General features: G+C 33.6%; 4 protein-coding genes across 7 annotated transcripts; 1 reads left to right on the top strand and 3 right to left on the bottom strand.

The window, feature by feature from the left end:
• Window positions 1-2,270: 2,270 nt before the first annotated feature.
• Window positions 2,271-5,169, bottom strand: LOC110665090 (protein DETOXIFICATION 32). Of its 3 annotated transcripts, none has more exons than XM_058136971.1 (7): window positions 4,551-5,159; window positions 3,695-4,236; window positions 3,522-3,608; window positions 3,375-3,431; window positions 3,047-3,285; window positions 2,683-2,888; window positions 2,271-2,431 (listed from the first exon to the last, which is right to left on the bottom strand). In XM_058136971.1, exons 1-7 carry the CDS (start codon window positions 4,821-4,823, stop codon window positions 2,345-2,347), a joined length of 1,491 nt encoding a protein of 496 aa, XP_057992954.1. In that variant the 5' UTR covers window positions 4,824-5,159; the 3' UTR covers window positions 2,271-2,344. The 3 variants fall into 3 exon arrangements, with proteins under 3 accessions (XP_057992954.1, XP_057992955.1, XP_057992956.1); XM_058136972.1 differs by having other exon boundaries at window positions 3,695-4,232; window positions 4,551-4,693; XM_058136973.1 differs by lacking the exon at window positions 2,271-2,431 and having other exon boundaries at window positions 2,746-2,888; window positions 2,987-3,285; window positions 4,551-5,169.
• A 1,126-nt stretch (window positions 5,170-6,295) lies between these two features.
• On the bottom strand, window positions 6,296-9,421 carry LOC110665087 (protein DETOXIFICATION 33-like). Of its 2 annotated transcripts, XM_058136999.1 has the most exons (8): window positions 9,174-9,421; window positions 8,688-9,036; window positions 7,747-8,288; window positions 7,585-7,671; window positions 7,437-7,493; window positions 7,078-7,316; window positions 6,770-6,975; window positions 6,296-6,551 (listed from the first exon to the last, which is right to left on the bottom strand). In XM_058136999.1, the coding sequence occupies exons 2-8, from the start codon at window positions 8,958-8,960 to the stop codon at window positions 6,462-6,464; spliced, it is 1,494 nt and encodes a 497-aa protein (XP_057992982.1). In that variant the 5' UTR covers window positions 8,961-9,036; window positions 9,174-9,421; the 3' UTR covers window positions 6,296-6,461. The 2 variants fall into 2 exon arrangements, with proteins under 2 accessions (XP_057992982.1, XP_057992983.1); XM_058137000.1 differs by lacking the exon at window positions 9,174-9,421 and having other exon boundaries at window positions 7,747-8,284; window positions 8,688-8,827.
• A 2,093-nt stretch (window positions 9,422-11,514) lies between these two features.
• On the bottom strand, window positions 11,515-15,914 carry LOC110665091 (cytochrome c biogenesis protein CCS1, chloroplastic). Its single transcript, XM_021825081.2, has 8 exons — window positions 15,400-15,914; window positions 14,879-15,098; window positions 14,669-14,780; window positions 14,289-14,561; window positions 13,685-13,950; window positions 13,263-13,419; window positions 13,095-13,178; window positions 11,515-12,132 (listed from the first exon to the last, which is right to left on the bottom strand). Exons 1-8 carry the CDS (start codon window positions 15,809-15,811, stop codon window positions 11,974-11,976), a joined length of 1,683 nt encoding a protein of 560 aa, XP_021680773.2. The 5' UTR covers window positions 15,812-15,914; the 3' UTR covers window positions 11,515-11,973.
• A 211-nt stretch (window positions 15,915-16,125) lies between these two features.
• On the top strand, window positions 16,126-17,741 carry LOC110665092 (transcription termination factor MTEF1, chloroplastic). The gene is made up of 2 exons (XM_058136371.1): window positions 16,126-17,060; window positions 17,603-17,741. Exon 1 carries the CDS (start codon window positions 16,207-16,209, stop codon window positions 17,050-17,052), a length of 846 nt encoding a protein of 281 aa, XP_057992354.1. The 5' UTR covers window positions 16,126-16,206; the 3' UTR covers window positions 17,053-17,060; window positions 17,603-17,741.
• Window position 17,742: the final 1 nt, after the last annotated feature.

Below are 17,742 nucleotides of genomic sequence, written 5' to 3'. Positions count from 1 at the left end.
TTTATCCCGGTTTGCAAATAATTCAATATTTCTTCCGGCTCCCTGACCTAATTATTTGACTTGCTTAACAGTTCTTTTTCGTGATTTTCTCTTTTCCACTGTGTTCATAAGGGTCCTAAGGACCGCAGCGTCACTTTTTACGGTTCGAAATTTGAGTTTAAAACGACTTCGCAGTCGTTCCCGAGGAGGTCACCCATCGCTGTGACTCTCGGCTCGTTTAACCTCTTATGTTCTGTTTTTCTTATTTACAGTTAACTAATTAAACATTACTAATTATTTGTGTTTATGGCTTCTCAAGTTGTCTTAAGTGTGGCCCTAATCCCATTAATTGTCCGGACCGACACCGGTCACCGGAACAGTGAAATATACCAGGCTATACCAATAGGGGTGTTACATTTATTAGTGTTTTTGTTGATTTTATTTGTCTAGGTGAGTCTAAGCATGCCAAGGAAGATGCAAAATTGCTCAAATCAATTTTATTCAATCCAATTTTGTTGATACCATTCAAGAAGATATGATGTGATCTTCTAATAAAAATTTTAATTCATTAACACTTTAAAATTTGAGGCCAAATTTCTTTGGTTTAGAAATTAATTCGAAGTCAAAATTTTTCGAAAGTGTAGCTTAATGATGGGGCGTGCAAATCAAGACCAAACACAAATACTTGCATTTTTCATATTTCACAAGGACTTCTGATTTTATATGGATTATTTATTTTCTTAGATATATTTTATTTATATTTTCTAATACATTTATGACTCTAAAATACTACTTCTATCTAATTTAGGTCTTTACATATATTTTCTATTTAGATTAGTACTCCTTAACCAATTCCTACCTAAATTAGGATTTAGAATTATATAAATACTCATTGTATTTCATTATGTACAAGTTTTTAAAATTTATTCTAATGAATTTTTCTTCTTAATAAAGCGGGTTTGCTTTATTTTCTCCTAAGATTCTGAATTGAGTTTTGTTTACTTTTAGATCTTAAATTAGATCTTATTTAATTTCAAGGGTTTGATCATATGTTGATCATATTCTGCACTACACGTTGCGTCAATTTTACATGCATGTTCTTTCAATTTAGGCTTAAATAAGTTCAAATAAGCTCCTTAATTTTTCATGGAAGTCTAAATAAGCTCAAAATAAACTTTTGACTCCAAAGAATTTTGTCCAAATTAATCCTAAATTAGTAAAATATTATTTATTAATAATAAAATATTATTTTTATAATTTTTGAATATAAAAAATTATTTAATAATTTTAATAAAAAAAACTTGAATTCACAATTAACAAATATTTTTTTTACCATTTTAATTAATGATTTTTCTATTTGTAATCGACGGAGTTTAGGTTGGTAATGAAATCCAAGTCCTGAGTAGTTAGTAATTACCAGTCACCTCTGAAACTTTCTAAGGAAAAAAGAAGGTAGCTTAACCCTTTTGGATATTATCAAGCCTTTTTACACAATGAATTAATCACTCGTTCATGTTGTTTTCTGATGAGCTTTGTTGAGGTTCATCATAGCCACCCCACATTCTGATGTTCTTTTCAGCTGACTGCATTATTAGGCAACTCTCTTAATCCTGCAATAAATGATTGAAGACGCTAGCAGGAACTTAGGTTCTTGTTGGTGCCATTAAATTCTTAAAACACTTGGGAGATCTTAAAATTAGTAGAAAATCAATCATTTCATGTCACCAATAGTAGATGTAACATGATTTCTATGTTGATTAATTTCTCTAATATCGGTTATCCATAAAAGAAACTTAATTATCCACGAAAGAAAGGCATAGTTTCCAGTTTTAGCTCAGTGGTACTAGATCTTAGCAAATTGGGAGTATAATTGTGTAATAGTAGGATATCAGTTAATTTTACCTTGTTTGCTCTTGATTCAATTAGTGCCAAATTTTTCTGTAGTGTACCAAATAATTCCAAAATTCTAAATTCCTAATAGTTATCTATGCTTCCTTGAAGTTCCATAAACTGTGTTCAAACTACTATAACTGACTATATGAAAAGATCATGAATCATTACTGGGGTCACTGCGTTGGTTTTAACACCATTTTATGTTTTTGCTTCACCATTGCTACAATTCATTCATCAAAACAAGGGTATTTACTCGATATGGGTGATTTCCTCAATTGTTTGCCTGTGCCATATATTATCCAATACAAAAGTTTCTCCAAGCACAGAATCTCAGCTACACTTGCAAGGCAATCCATATTTAGATTCAGCAACTCGAAAATGCAAACTAGAACCCCCACTCCAAGAAAAAAAATATCGATATAAACTGCAACCCGATGTTGATTTTATCAAGTTTTTTTACACAATGAATTCATCACCCATTCATGTTGTTTTCTGATGAACTTTGCTGTGGTTCATCAGAGCCACCCCAAGTTTTGATATGCTCTTCAGCTTTCACAGCCTGCATTATTAACTAATTCTGTTAATCCTGCAATAAATGATTGAAGACACCAGCAGGAATTTAGGTTTTTGTTCGTGCCATTGAGAATATAGGCTTGGACCAACCATTGCGAAAAAGTTAGAACTAACCAATTAATAAGTTGATAACCAATTAATAAGTTGATCTTCCACCTTATAAGCCCTTTGAATTTCTTATTCTTTTCCAATGAGGGACTCTTGACACAGCTATCCATGAAAGAAATGTATACTTACTTCTTTGTGCCAGTTAGTTCGTAGTAAGATGAAAATCAGAGTGACTATTTGAAGCAGATAACCAGCCAACATTCCAGTCCATATGCCCTTAACTCCTAGCTTTAATTTGTATCCAAGCACAGCACCAATAGGAAGTCCTATGATGTAGTAACACCCAATATTGATGAAGGCAACTAAGAATTGCCAGCCTGCACCCACTGCCACCCCTGCATATGTCAAGAAAAAAATTTACTCAATTGCACAGGAAAAAGGACCATGGTTTTTCATGGTCTTCAAAATGGACTACTAATTACTTGTTGCTGACCATGCATGGATTGGACTCATCACTGGTGTAATGGAGACTGGAGAGTTTAGCTGCAATTACCATGGAGCACAGGTTGGATGCTGTTGAGGAAGATTGTTGCTGCCAAAAAGTAATCCAGCTTTGATGCCTCCTTCATCACCACTGGTTTTCGAGTGAACGCCTTTGGAAAGTCATTCTTGGTTACCAGAATCAAAGCTGTGAACACAACTCCAATTGCTGTTGCAGTTAGAACAGTCACCACCATTGAGAACTTTGCTGCTTTAGGATTTCCAGCTCCAAGCTCATTTGACACTCGAACACTGCAAGCAAATCAAGTTGGATTGGCTAGATTAAATTCGTTCTCTTATTGTTCGTCACTGCTATATGTTCCAGTACAGAAGCTACTAACCTTATTGCTGCATTGAAACCGAGAGCAATCATCAGAGTCCACAGTTGCAGGTTCATGCTGCAATTAAGAAAAAATGAGTTTAGATGGAGTAAATATGATAATCTTCATTTCACTCGAGAAATGATAGGATAGGAACAAAACTCTTACCAAATGGAAATGGCATCTACTGCAATTTCTGGATTCTCTAACCATCCCACCATAAGAATCACCATTGTAAAGTACCACACCTCCAAGCTGTTGTCATCAAGGCAAAAAAAAGAAAAAAAAAAAAGTGAAATCCTGAACAAGCAGTTTTGCAAAACTAAATTTTGAATACTAACCATAACATTACAGCGGATACAATTGAGAGTTTTAGAAAACTGGTTAATGACTTCAAAGCTGACCACGAAAAACCGGTCCAAGTCTCAGGGAAGCAACCACAAACCACATAAACTATTTGACCCAAATCCACAAGCCACCATGAGATATTCCCTGCGATGGCAGCACCAAGTAGCCCGTGATCCAATTTTGTGACGAGCACCCAATTCAACAACACATGAAATGCAAGGGCTACTATGGAAATGATTGTCATAATCCATACTCTGCTCTGTGCTTGGAGAAACTTCTGTATTGGATAATTTATGGCATAAGCAAACAATTGAGGAATCACCCATATCGAGTACTTTCCTGCAAGCCTTGAAATATCCTTGTCTTGATGAAGGAGTTCTAGTAATGGTGAAGCAAAAACATAAAAAGGTGTTAAAACCAATGCAGTGACACCAGTAATGATCCATGATCTTTGCATATAGATTCCAAGCATGTTCAGTTGCCCAGCACCAACAACTTGCCCACATAGTGTCTCCAGGGCACTTCCCATCCCTAGCTAATAAGGAGAAGATCACATATATCATTAAATAGAGAGATCAGGTTCATGTCAGGTATAGCAATTTTAACACAGTTTATAAAGTTGGAATTATTTGGTACACTTATTGAATCAGGAGCAAACAAGGTAAAATCAACTGATATCCTGCTATTATACAATTATACTCCCAATTTGCTAACACATTACTTATGGATTTAGGAAAACTTGTAAACATGTTACATTTCAGACTCCAAGTAATTGCAGAAACTTCTACTGTGACCCTAATTGAGAAAAGGGTAATTCAGATATAATTGAAATGGCTACTAATTACTTACCATAACCCCATCAACAAAGGCTTCAATAACATTCTGAACAACTGAAACAGCAGCAAGCTCCACTTCTCCCAAATGGCCAACAAATGCAGAAGTGAGAAACCCAATAGAGAATTGGGTTACTGCTGTCATCATAGCAGGCGCTGCTATTTCCCACATCTTCTGTGATTCATCCCAGCTTTTCTTAACTATATTTTTCATACCCATAACCTCATTATTCACCTGCATCTCTATTCCAAAATGCTTTTGTTGAACTGAATCATCTTTTTCCTCCATCAGAATAGCCGTTTCTGTTCTCTTTCCACCAGAGCTGGTAAACTCAGTCTTCACCTGATATTTTCACCTCTCTTCACCAATTTCCAGGTGAGACCCTCGTCTTTCTGGATATGAACTATTGGAGATACGTGTCAAGTAACATAAACTGAAACCGAAGAATAACATCTGGCCTTTCAAAGCAGACAACAAAGATTCCTACAGGTCTTACATGGAGAGTAAGAAATTGACCAAGTTCTTGAATTGAAAATGTTTTGTTATGTTGAGGCTGGAATTAATTTTGAAAGTTGAGGTATAGGCTGGAATTTTTTTTATAATCAAACCTATTTAAAATAATAATAATAATTTTTATATTAAGGTGCTATTATTTTGTAAAAAATAATATTTATATATAAAAAATATTTTTTAATATTTAATTATAATATTAATTTAATAAATAATTAATCAGTATAAAAATTTTATCACAACTCGTGATATGAACTGAGTATTAAATTAATAGTATGTATTTATATCTTAATATATAAATAAATATTTTCATATTTCAATAAAATTATTAAAATTTAAAAAAAAAATTTTTAAATTATTTTTCTTAAAAATAATTAAAATTTCCTTTAATTAAAAAAATATTTTTTATTTACTATTTTTTTAAATGTCTTAAATATTAAAAAATAAAAAAAATTTCAAAAAAATATTTTTCTGAAAACAAATAGAGTATAAAATTAAAATATAGTAAAAATGTCATTGTGATGTGTCCTTTAACCCATTAATAAGTTATAAAATTAAAAATAATGACATCAAAATATTACAAATAAATCTCCATAAAATTAAAAATAAAAAATTTATTTTATAGATTTCCGTTATTTATTTTTTATTCCTTTTCTAAATAAAATTATTCTGTAATTAAAAGAAATAGTAAAATTATATAATTATTTTGTACACTTTGAATAATATTATACCATGAAGGATGATTATTGAATAGATAGCTATTTTTTTAATTAGGCAAAAATAATTTATAATCAATATTAAGAAAATAGGTCCGTTATACCACCTCAAAACAATAAAAAAAAATAAAAATAAAATTAATTTAGATTGCAGGTCAAATTTTTCCTCTTTTTGTTCAGGGTTCGTTTAAAAAAATATATATATTTACAAGAAAATATTCAATTAAATTATTATATAATTATTTTTATTTTTGAAATAATTTTTAAAAATAAAAAAATTTTTATTTTTATTTTTAAATATAAAAATTAAAAAAAAAAGAAATTAATCAAATCAATTTCTTATAAACTTTTAATTTCCAAATGAACCGTTAAAATTTGTCCTTTAGTATATTTTGTTATAGTGAAAATACATATAAATTTACAATAGTAAATATTTAAATAATATTTATCTAATAGAGTTTAATATAATTAATAAGGATAGAGCTCTCTAGTCTCCTTGACGAAACATAATTAATGGTTTTTCGATAGGTCGAATTTTATGATTATGTAATGCTAATTTTTTTTTTATTTAATTCAATTGAGACTTAAATATAAAAATTTAGAGTCTTGGGAACACTACTCTAATATAAAAAAGCAGCTTTAATTTGATGAACTTGATATTGATTTTATCAAGTTCAAGTTCCTTTCCACAATGAATTCATCAATCACTCGTGCTGTTGTTTTCGGATGAACTTTGCTGAGGTTCCACAGAACCACCCCAAGTTCTGATGCGCTCTTCAGCTTTCACAGCCTGCATGCATGATTAGGTAATTCTGTTAATCCTGCAACAAATCATTCAAGATACTAGCAAGAATTCAGCTTCTTGTTGGTATCATTAAATGCATAAAATAATTAGGAGACCTTGAAATTTAATCATTGCTTATCACCATGTAGTAGTTCTATAACATGATTTCTATTTTGATTAATTTCTTTGATATCTATTTATCCGTGAAAGAAATGTAGACTTACTTCTTTGTGCCAATTAGTTCGCAGAAAGACGAAAATCAGAATGACTATTTGAAGCAGACAACCAGCTAACATCCCTGACCATATGCCCTTAACACCTAGCTTTAACTTGTAGCCAAGAACAGCACCGATAGGAAGTCCTATGATGTAGTAACACCCAGTATTGATGAAGGCCACTAAGAACTGCCAGCCTGCACCCACTGCCACCCCTGCATATGTCGAGAAATAAGTTTTTAGTCACTTGCAGAGGAAAAAGGACCATGGGTTCATCACTTGTGCAGGTGGATACTGGAGAGTTTAGTTGCAATTACCATGAAGCACAGGTTGGATGCTGTTGAGGAAAATTGTTGCTGCCAAAAAGTAACCCAGCTTTGATGCCTCCTTCATGACCATTAATTTTCGAGTGAATACCTTTGGAAAGTCATTCTTGGTTACCAGAATCAAAGCTGTGAACACAATTCCAATTACTGTTGAAGTTAAAACAGTCACCACCACTGAGAATTTTGCAGCTTTAGGATTTCCAGCTCCAAGCTCATTTGCTACTCGCACGCTACAAGTAAATCAAGTTGGATTAAATTCCCAAAACCATAATTCCTAAATTTCTAAGTTGCATTTTATCTCTTTTCTGATTGTTAGTCATGTTATATGTTCCAGGCCAGAACCAACTAACCTTACTGCTGCGTTGAAACCAAGAGCTATCATCAGAGTCCACAGTTGCAAGTTCATACTGCAATTAAGAAGAAATATGAGATGATGAGTAGAATACAAGAATCACATTTTTAGCTGGACTAATATGACAGTAGGAACAAAACTCTTACCAGATGGAAACGGCGTCTACTGCAATTTCTGGATTGTCTAACCATCCCACCATGAGAATCACAGCTGTAAAGTACCATAGCTCTAAGCTGCCATTATAAGGACATGAAAAAGAAGTGAAATCCTGAACACGGATTTTACAAAAATAAATTTTGAATACTAACCATAACATTACAGCGGATGCAAGTGAGAGCTTTAGAAACCCGGCTAATGACTTCAAAGCTGACCAGGAAAAGCCGGTCCATGCCTCTGAGAAATAACCAGAGACCACATAAATTATCTGACCCAAAACCACAAGCCACCATGAGATGTTCCCTGCGATGGCAGCACCAAGTAGCCCGCGATCCAGTTTTGTCACAAGCACCCAATTCAACAACACATGAAATCCAAGGGCTATTATGGAAATGATCGTCATAACCCATACTCTGCTCTGTGCTTGGAGAAACTTCTGTAAAGGGAAGTTTATGGCATAAGCAAACAATTGAGGAATTACCCATATCGAGTACTTTCCAGCAAGCTTTGAAATATCTTTGTCTTGATGAAGGAGTTGTAGTAATGGTGAAGCAAAAACATAAAAAGGTGTTAAGACCAATGCAGTGACACCAGTAATGATCCATGATCTTTGCATATAGATTCCAAGCATGTTCAGTTGTCCAGCACCAACAGCTTGCCCACATAGCGTCTCCAGGGCACTTCCCATCCCTAGCTAATACAGAGAAGGTCATACATAGATAAAATAGTAATTTGAGTTTCATCTCAGCTATAGCATTTGTAACAGGATTTAGAAAGTTGGAATTATTTGGCACAATTTCACAATATGTATAATAATCACAGAACATTTTCCTCCACCGGTATACTAATTTAGTTATGAGGAAGCAAGGTAAAATTAATGTTAAAACTTGTAATCTTTTTAATTGAGAAACTATATGATATCCTGCTATTAAACAATTATACTTCCAATTTGCAACATATTTCATGTGGATTTAGGAAAACTTGTAAACATGTTAAATTTCTAACTCCAAAGTAATTAGAAGAACTTATAATGGTAGCATTAAATAAGAACAGGGAAATTCAGATATAACTAAAATGGCTGCTAATTACTTACCATCACCCCATAAACAAAGCCCTCAATAACATTCTGAACAACTGAGACAGCAGCCAGTTCCACCTCTCCTAAATGGCCAACATATGCAGAAGTGACAAACCCAATTGAGAATTGGGTTACTGCAGTCATCATGGCAGGTGCTGCTATTTCCCACATCTTCTTTGATTCATCCCAGCTTTTCTTCACTATGTTTTTCCGACCCATAACCTCATTACTCACCTGCATCTCTATTCGAAAATGCTTTTCTTGAACTGAATCTTCATTTTCCTCCATCAGAATAATTGTTTCTGTTCACTTTTCACCTTAATTGTTACTTTTCTTCACCAGTGACCGTGTGAAACCCCTCTTCCTGTAAATGAATGTTAATTGTCAACAGGAACTTCTAATTATATGAACTACTGGAGATAAGTTTCAAGTAATATAAACAGCAACAGAGGATTATCATCTGGCTAATCAAAGCAGACAAGAAAGATTTACAGGCCTTACCTGAGGAGTAAGGGAAGAGGACTGTTTTATGAACAAAGTTAAGAAGCTGAAATATTTATACGGTCCTACTCCATTTGTTTTCTTCCTTGGTTAGTAGGAAGGTGGAAAAGGAATCTGACTATGATCTCACATTCAAAGATGGGAAGGATTCATAGAAAGAGGAAGAGTTACTCTTCCTTCTGTAACTCAAAACCTGTTATGCATTAAGATTCAAATCCCATAAAAACAAGACTCAAAGGTTGTAATTATCTTTCACCCATGATGTTATTTACGCGCACAGTTGAGTTGGACTTTGGTTCAAATATCTTACACAAAATTTTCTCATATTTTATTATTATTATTTTATAACTTTATTATAGCTATGTCAAAATTATGGGACGGTGATGTTGACTTTTTTTTTTTTGAGTTGTCTCCCCATTTTTTAATTCCATTGAGAGTAAGATTTGGCTATTCATTGTCTTCATTCTATCTATACATATTGCTATCAATATTTGATTCATGGAGGTAGGCTACATGATGATGCATTTGGAATTAAGAGGTTTTAAGCGGACCTTTTTATGTCACAGTGAGTAGCTAATGTGTTACGCAAGCAATCTCTTGCAATCAGGTTTTTATCCTGATTTCATCACCTTCAAAATATAAGAATGAGAATTGGAATTTGAATAGCAATGGTCAATTGCAAGTTTGCAAACCCTTCAAGGCTTCAACAACTCCTATAACAACTCAATGTAGTTGGCACCAACTTGGTAGGCAGGAGTTGAAAAACACATTCTTGAAGCCTCCCTTCAATCTCAGCACCTACTTCCTCTTATTTTTAATAACAATTTGCTCATTTGGGTTGACTTCATGATCAATATAAATGTATACATCCCCACATACCATGACACACATATTAACTTAATCTGATATGTTTTCTCATTTATGATTTTGATATATGACATAAATAATTTAGTCCTTATCAATTATTATATATCTAAATCAAAATCAAGCAATTTTCTACACTTATGTATTAGTCCATTGAGAATTCAACTGGGTTTGGATTTACACAATGATAGGTCACTCTTTCCCTCTCCAAACCTTTCTCCATTAGAATTAATTAAAAAAAATAAATAACTTTCTTGTTCATAAGAAAGATAGTTAAGTTGTTGGTCATGGAATTTGATCTAAGCTCATGGTGGAGTCAGAGGGTCAATCATAATACATCGATGATATATATAATTTATGTTATATAAAAAAAAGATAAATATAAACCCATAAATTAACTATATGGCATAATAGTATAAGATTAAAAAAATATAATAATCATTAAAATTAGAGAAATGTGAAAAATTAGACATTAGTAAAACAATAAAATAAATATATAGCTTATAAAAAAGATAAAATAAACATATTAGTTAAAAATAAATGTATATTTAAGTTGATCTATCTAAAATTTGCATAGAAGTTGAGACTACTAATTTAATTTACTTATACATATATAAATAAAATAATTTTTTAATATGAATGATATAAATGATAGAAAGCTAAATGAGAGAAAGATAAAGAAAAAAAATTTATATTATACCCATAGAACAAGGGGAAGAGTAAGAATAAACAAAAAAGAAGAAAAATCCAAATTTATTTTAGATTATATGATAGGAAATTATTAGATTAGCTTGAATTTGATTTTCAATAAAATCTACCAATTAAATTTTAATTTGTAAATATAAAAATTTGAATAACCATTGAACTTTTATATTTTTTTTAATGACAATCAAGTAATTTTAACGTTTTAATTTAAATAATAATATATAAATTATAAATTATTAAGGTTCAATAAAAAAAAATTAAGGGGCCAATTGATGAAAAATAAAATTTATTATGCATATTTAAGATTTTTGTTTTTAATAAATATATACAGAGACTAATAAAAAATTTGAGAAATCAATTAATTAAAAAAAATTAAATTTTAATATACCTATTAAAAATTTTTTAAAAATAATTGTGGGGTCAAACTACCCCTAATCTCTCTTATCTACCTTCTTAATTAAATAATACACATATATATTAAAAAAAAAAACATGAATTTTGGGGGGGCACTTCCTGAGCTAACAACAGGGTTCACATGCATGTATATTTTTACATGCCAATCTTGAACAATTTTCCTACTTGCTGACCTTGGCCACCATTTTTAAATGATACCCTTGTTATATAGTGTTATAAATGATTGTCCAAGCTATACTCAATAATAAATATAATTATTGCGAACATAAAATTAATAAAAAAAAAAAACTGATTATAGATTGTAAGGCCAATCAAAGTCCTAGAATCTCAATACTTAAGGATATAATTAACACAATCCTTGCAATCAAAAGGTGATATCAATCATAATTATCAAGTTATAACCAGGCAAATTAAGCTACAGTGGATATAATCCAAGTGACAATAAATAATGTTACAGTATTCGAATAATGTCTGCTTAGTACAAAATTAGTGGATCTACATGCGAGTAACAATGAAAGACAATGTTCAGTATGAGCCCCCATCAGGCTTTGAGCGACACAACAGAGGTAGCTCTCGCCTTCCACCCACCATACCCAATCCTCTCATTACAAATTAAGCAGCTGCAAGATTATACTGATGTATATACTGAGTAATGCTAATAACTATACATTCAGAAAGATACTCTATGGCTCTATGAGTATTGTCATTTATCAAGCTGGATAACCAAATAAATTGGATTGTATCTTGTTTTTACCTCAAAAAATTTGAATAGCAGGTAATCTTCTTTCAAGTGTGCTTCTGATGTGATGCATAAAAACTAACCACTAATCATATCAGATTGCTTGGAAAGAGATGAAGATTCAACCAACTCGGGAACGTGATCGAGCAAACGATTTACTTCATCTTCAAATACAGCCTTGGCTCGGTTAGTCTTTCCTCCAACAACCACTGCTGTTCCATCTTGCAAGGCCCATATCTTTGGTAATTAAAAAAAAAAAAAAAAGAGCGCATTTTGAGCAACTTGAAATCAAGAGTAAATAATGAAATGAGACTAATAATAACAGTAATTATCTAACTTCAGAATATTATTTCACAAGGCTATCATATGCATTCTGAATTGTATAGCATTCATATATAAACAGTTCTCTTAGGAGCTGCAAACTCCAATTGTCATCAAAATAGCTCCTCCACCTCCTCGTCCTGATTATCTCTTGGTTGTTGTTATACATTGCATCTGATCTCCATGTGTCCTAGCTGATCACATTTTTTACATCATGCATCTGATCTCCACAAACATCTTTTTTGCGGCTGATTGCATCTTTATTGTTGAACGGACAATCATCCACAAGAAAGATGTTGGTGGAGACTAGATGTACAATGTAAAAAAATGTGACCAGCTAGGACACATGGAGATCAGATGCAATGCACAGCAACAACCAAGAGAAGCCAAAGTTATTGTGGATCAACATCAGGAGGAGGAGGAGCTATTTTGATGACAATTAGAGTTTGCAGCTCCTAAGCTAAGGAGGATTATTGAAATTATTAACTTAGCAGCGGGCTAACTGCAAAGCTATTGAAGATGCTTATGTGGTTGTTGAAACAGTCAAAACATAATCCAAATGTGACCATTTATGTTGTCTTCTTGTTGCTATTTTTAAGGAATAATGCTTTGCTTTAGAATAGGATTTACTGCTGAAAGTGCAGCAGATTTTATGCTATTTCTGTTAGGTTTTCTTGTATAAATTCAAGCTTTAATTAATGAAACAATAAGATTTTCACCATCTCAAATATGCTTCTGTTTCTTTTCTTCACAAAAAACCTTTTTCCATGAAAAAAACAAACCCAATGACACAATCTAAAGCTTCAACAAATATCAGCTGCACTATTACTTAGAGAATGTACATAGTAATCCAAGCTCAATATAATTAGAAATTTGACCTGTGAGTGAGACAAGTAACTGATGCAAGTTGTGAGCATTAGGGCACCAAATCCAGCATAAACAACTGGTACCCCTGGATCAGTCTGAATATAGACAAGTTTTAGTTAGTTCCTTGCAGATTATTATGTAAGAGAAAATCCATTTATTGCAGATTTTAACGTCTTCACCTTTAATTGAAGACCACTACTTCCAATTGCATCTTCAATAACAATTCTTGTTCCATCTATTTCAATTGGAAGCTTAGAGTTAGGTCGTCGGACTCCCACAAACTTCCCTTCTTGATCATATAGGACAATGGATTGTAGATCACGTGCAAGCATTGATCTGAAAAACCAAATCAGATTGGAAAAGCAAGATGAAGATTAGATGTAAAAAATGAAAATTATCTATTTAAGCATCAGGGTCATGAAATTTACTACAGCTATGAAAAACCCAAAACGTAATCATGGTCATAACAAAATGCTATCCTGGAAGCAGAAGCAATTACTCATTTTATGTGTATAAGTGAATAAAAGTGGGTATAATGTCATCTACATGTCAGCTAATAAGCAAGTAAATAAAGAAGTGACAACGGTTAAAAAATACATACATTCCCTTGACGTTAGGAGAATTAAGGTCCCCAACTGGTAGAAAAGTTCCAAAAAGTTTCTTGTCACCATTGACCTTCAAAGGTGCCATAGCCAAATTGAAAGGTCCTTCATCATTTTTACTTATCTGTAAGGCAGAAAAGCTCCAGTCTGTTTGGTATATAGTAATCCCACCATAGCGCAAAGGATTGTTTACGCTGATTGTTTTCCTCAACACCTCCTTCCCATCAAAATCTAATAGCGAAAGATCAGTGTGAAATTGTGACACCTACAAGTGGAAAAAGGATATGTATTAATGTCAAGGAAGCAGAATTGAGTGGAAAAAAAATAATATCATTGATACGGATATTGCTGGCAGAAAATTCTTTTTCCCTCCTAATATATATCAGTAGAACAAACAATTACTGAAAAGACTGTATACAGTACTTCGTAAGGTTAGACACATAAACTCTCAGAGATCAAGGACTTCGAAGGTATCACATTGACAGAAAAAGAGGGATGAAACAAATAGAAAGATCAAAGACCAAATTTCAAGGAACCGTTTGATCAAAGAAGTCTTCTGGGTTATATTACTTTGCATAAATATACACAAGATTAAACATTCACCTCTCCACTATCATAGTAGTCCATGTAGAATCTGTTGACATGAACCTCCGTATTGAAAGCTTCAGTGGGAGTAGAAAGAAACCCAGTTGGACCTAACACATCTCCTACAACAAAATTCAACCCCTGTGGAACAGTGACTGAGCCTCTGAAGCTCCCAGCAGCACTAAGAGTTCCCCCTGCCATTATCAGCAGCATTGCTAAATGTACTCCAATAGGGGCGAACCGGCTTGCCAAACCCTTGAAGGCATATAGAGATGGTCCTTTCAAGAACACCTATAATAATCAAACCAAGCATGGTGAATTGGTGAGCATGAAACAGATATATAAGGTAATAATGATCGAGGATCTGGAAATAATGAATGCACATTGAACATTTTAACCTCGTATCCAGCTCCCATCAGAATAACACCCAAATCTTGAATGGACGCCCTGGGCAAATTGTCTGAAAATTCCTGCTTACGGATTGCCTCAGCTGAGTGCAAAAAATTCCACCTGCATATATCAGTATAGTTGCATTAAAAAACCAAAAAAAAAAAAAAAAAGCTTATTGTGCCAACTTAAGAGACTTGATTTGCTGCAAAAATTCAGACCTTCTTGCAACCTTAACCAGGGGGATCTGTGTTGTGTAAGTGCAGGCCATAAGAGATGTTCCCAAGAGAGCCAACATTCCCAGGAAAACAGGAGATGAAAACATGTGATCAAATCCAAGGGCGAGAATCCACCTCCAAGTGAAGAATCCTAAAACAGGATTCTCTTCAGGGTATTTTTGGAAATAGAAATCTGGAGCCTCCCCTTGATCAATGACAGTACCTGTAGATGCATAGAAATAATTCTGATTAAAAATCAATAAAATGATGCCCTGGTAACTCCAATTTCCTTCATTCCACACAAGAGAACAGTTCCATATCTTCAAATTCTATCTAAATTTAGTGTTCCTTCTTTTTTTTGAAAGATTTGCAATCCTTTCCTTTTCTTTTGATGATTAAAGGTCCTAAAGACAGGTGCACGTTCTATATGGTGCAAAGAATCTTATGGCATAATATCATCCGCCAAATGAAAATCAAGAAAGCATTAGCCTTAAAAACATTAAAACTTTAAATTTTCAACATACCTAGAGCCATAAGCCCAGCAATAGCAAACATTTCTCCAATAGCCAAAGGCAAATTAGACAAAACAGACAAAACCCTCCTAGGCAACCTCTTCACGAAAACCAATGGTCCACCACCACCTCCACCTCCTGCTGCCTTCTCTGGAACCACCCCATTGCCAGAACCACTTTTTTCTAAAACTGGTGGAGCTGAATCTGATAACAGAATCTTCCTGGATACATTCTTGTCTTTGTTCTTTACTTCTTGAGAGCTTTTCAGTTTGCAAGTAATGGTTAAAGAAAGAGTTCTCCTGTTGTAAAGGGTGTGAAATTGGGGCTTTAATTTGATGGTAGAGTTAACGAAAGGAGGGGATTTGAGAAAATGGGTTTTTAGGAGAGATGGGGTTGAAGGCTTACCGGGGTTCAGAGTCTCCATTAATGAGATTTAAAAGCTATGTGGTTTTCAGCGAGGATAGACTAGTATCAGTTTATCAGTTTTGAGAGAGACTGAGGTATAACGACCGTAGCAGTTGGTATATCCAAGGACCAAGAAGTAGATATTTTGTTATTGGTGTAGCTTTTTAAGCACTTTTTTTTAACCAATGAGCATTCGCCACGCCAGCATTTTATTATATTATAATAAGTTAATTTTAGTTGTGAAATGTTTTGAAAATAAGAATAGAAAAGGGGCAAAAAAAAAAAGAAAAAGAAGAGAGAGACCCCTTATCTAATTATCATCTCACAGCTCAAAATAACAACCACACACACTCAATTCATCACTCATTTCCTGTTAGTTAACCCTTCCCTCCAAAACCCATCAAAAGAAAAGCAATGCTTCGCTCTCTGTCTCTCCCACCTTTATCTTTCAATTCGCCATCCAAAACCTTAAAACCCTACCATCTCTCTTCCTCTTCCTCTCTACATCCTCCTTTTTACCTTAGATTCCGTACAAGTAACCATGAAAATCTTCGGTACCTCAAAGCCATAGGTGTTATTGATCGCAACACTAAACCACACCAACTGCCATCACCTGATGCCATAACCCAAATACTTTCCACCATAAATTTCTTCAAATCCAAGGGCTTTCAGGACACTGACTTCTCAAGGCTCACTTCCATTTGCCCTCAACTCATTTCCAATAACTTTGACCTCACTGATGTAGACCCTGTTTTCCAATTCTTGGCTAGCGATTTACATGCTTCAGTCCAAGAATCCAGAGGCTTGATCTTTAACTGCCCTCAAATCCTCTTTTCTGATGTTGAATATTGCCTTAGACCAACCCTTAATTATCTTAGGCAATTAGGGGTAGCAAAATTGAATGTCCCAAGTAAATTAAATGCTCATCTTTTGAACATCCGTGAAGAGAAACTACGTTCGAAGATCAAATTTTTGAAGAGTGTAGGGCTTTCACACAAGGAGGCAGCAAGTTTCAGCGCAAGAATTCCTGCTATATTTGGGTACAGTATTGAAAACAATTTGAGACCCAAGCTCCAATACTTGTTGGAGGAGATGGAGAGGAGTATGGAGGAGTTGAAAGAGTTTCCACAATACTTTGGGTTTAGCTTGGAGAAGAGGATTGTGCCTAGGCATTTGCATTTGAAGAAGAGGGATGTTCGGATTAAGTTGAATCGAATGTTAATGTGGAGTGATCAGAGATTCTATGCAAAATGGAAGTGAATAATTTGGCATGCAACTTTCAAACTTGATTCTTGGTTGGGTTTTGGGCCTCAAGTTCACTAATTTTCTCTGTAAGATTAAATAATATTTGTGGACACAGCAGTTTTTTCACATTTGTAGTTTTTGTTCAGAAGCTTGTCAATCATTTATCATTGACCCAATAAAAAAAACCCCACACCAGGAGATAGACTTCAAAGTGATAATTTTGCCATAGCAATCCATCAGCTGAACAATATGCGTAATATTTCGGTCTTTATGTACACATTCTACAGGTTTTGAAAAACCACAGCATAGTTTTTTCCACGAACCATGATGGATTAAAAACCTGGACAAGATCAGGTTATTACTTGTTGATTCAATTATTTAGATTATTGGATAGATGCAACCCTTAACCAGATTCAACTATGCTAAAGCAACTGAATTAACTGGCTCTGATGTCAAGCACAAAAGCAGTACATGCAGAACTTGAAGGAACGTGATCGTTCAGCTAAAAACTACATCAATCAATAAATTTCAGAATTCATCACTAATTGCTTTCCTTTTACTGCAGGTATGATACAATTGTGGGATCCAAGTGTAACTATTTTTTTTTCCTTTCGTTTAACCCCTTGCACCTTCAATTAGAAGTTTAGCATAACATTCCTGAAAGTTGCGAGCGTGCACCAGACAAAGTATTTATCATATTATAGA

Source organism: Hevea brasiliensis, chromosome 15 (assembly GCF_030052815.1).
Source record: "Hevea brasiliensis isolate MT/VB/25A 57/8 chromosome 15, ASM3005281v1, whole genome shotgun sequence".
NCBI classification, from domain to species: domain Eukaryota; kingdom Viridiplantae; phylum Streptophyta; class Magnoliopsida; order Malpighiales; family Euphorbiaceae; genus Hevea; species Hevea brasiliensis.
This window is presented reverse-complemented; position numbering and strand designations above follow the sequence as displayed.